This window comes from Odontomachus brunneus, unplaced genomic scaffold (genome assembly GCF_010583005.1).
Source record: "Odontomachus brunneus isolate Ranch 3 - 2012 unplaced genomic scaffold, Obru_v1 Obru_scaffold_067, whole genome shotgun sequence".
NCBI classification, from domain to species: Eukaryota; Metazoa; Arthropoda; class Insecta; order Hymenoptera; family Formicidae; genus Odontomachus; species Odontomachus brunneus.
The window spans coordinates 264,140-264,865 of record NW_022639517.1 but is presented as its reverse complement, the minus strand read 5'-3'; the positions used below and the strand labels follow the sequence as shown (position 1 = coordinate 264,865).

Below are 726 nucleotides of genomic sequence, written 5' to 3'. Positions count from 1 at the left end.
GTCATGAAATATGATAACAATCTGATGTAAGATAAACGGCCCACTTTTCTCTAAACACTTATTCATACTCTTTCGATATATTTTCATTTTATAAATTTCCCTGAGCATAAAATGTCATATTGAATGTCGGTAAGGTAAGTATCAAAGCGCTACTATATATCATAGCTGCGTTCGGGGAGACACTATTTGGCGCTATGAACGTGTTCTGTCCTTGTTACTTACAAAAAATGGCACAAGGACAGAACACGCTTTTAGCGCCAAATAGCGTCTCCCCGAACGCAGCTTATATCATTTTCGAGATAATATTTTACGCTCAGGGAAAATAATAAAATTAAAATATATTCGAAGAATCAGTAAGAGAGAGAGAGAGAGAAAGAGAGAGAGAGAGAGAGAGAGAGAGAGAGAGAGAGAGAGAGAGAACGGACAACTTATTTTACCGGCGTATTTTGTACAATTCCCTATGCCTGTGTTCCGATATTCACTGCCTCATACATACACACACACACACACATATATAATATTGAAAATATTGCAAATCTATATGTACTATAGATTTGTAGTGTTGGTAGTAAATATCGGAGTGAAACCTATTTTTTCCATAAAAAAAAAACTTTTTGTTACAAATACAAAGTTAACCTAATATACATAACCTATATAAATAATTTATAACATACTTATTAGCAAAGTGATAACTTTCTCTTCTACATGAAGTTCTTCTAATACATG

At 33.5% G+C, this 726-nt stretch overlaps 1 protein-coding gene across 2 annotated transcripts in view; it reads right to left on the bottom strand.

Annotated features, from left to right (window-relative positions):
- The window catches only part of LOC116846722, a 4,264-nt gene that overhangs the window by 2,736 nt on the left and 802 nt on the right, over window positions 1-726 (bottom strand). For both annotated transcript variants that reach the window (XM_032820931.1, XM_032820929.1), the window contains exon 2: window positions 675-723. In XM_032820931.1, the coding sequence (XP_032676822.1) occupies window positions 675-723 (49 nt within the window). The remainder of the gene's footprint in view (window positions 1-674; window positions 724-726) is intronic.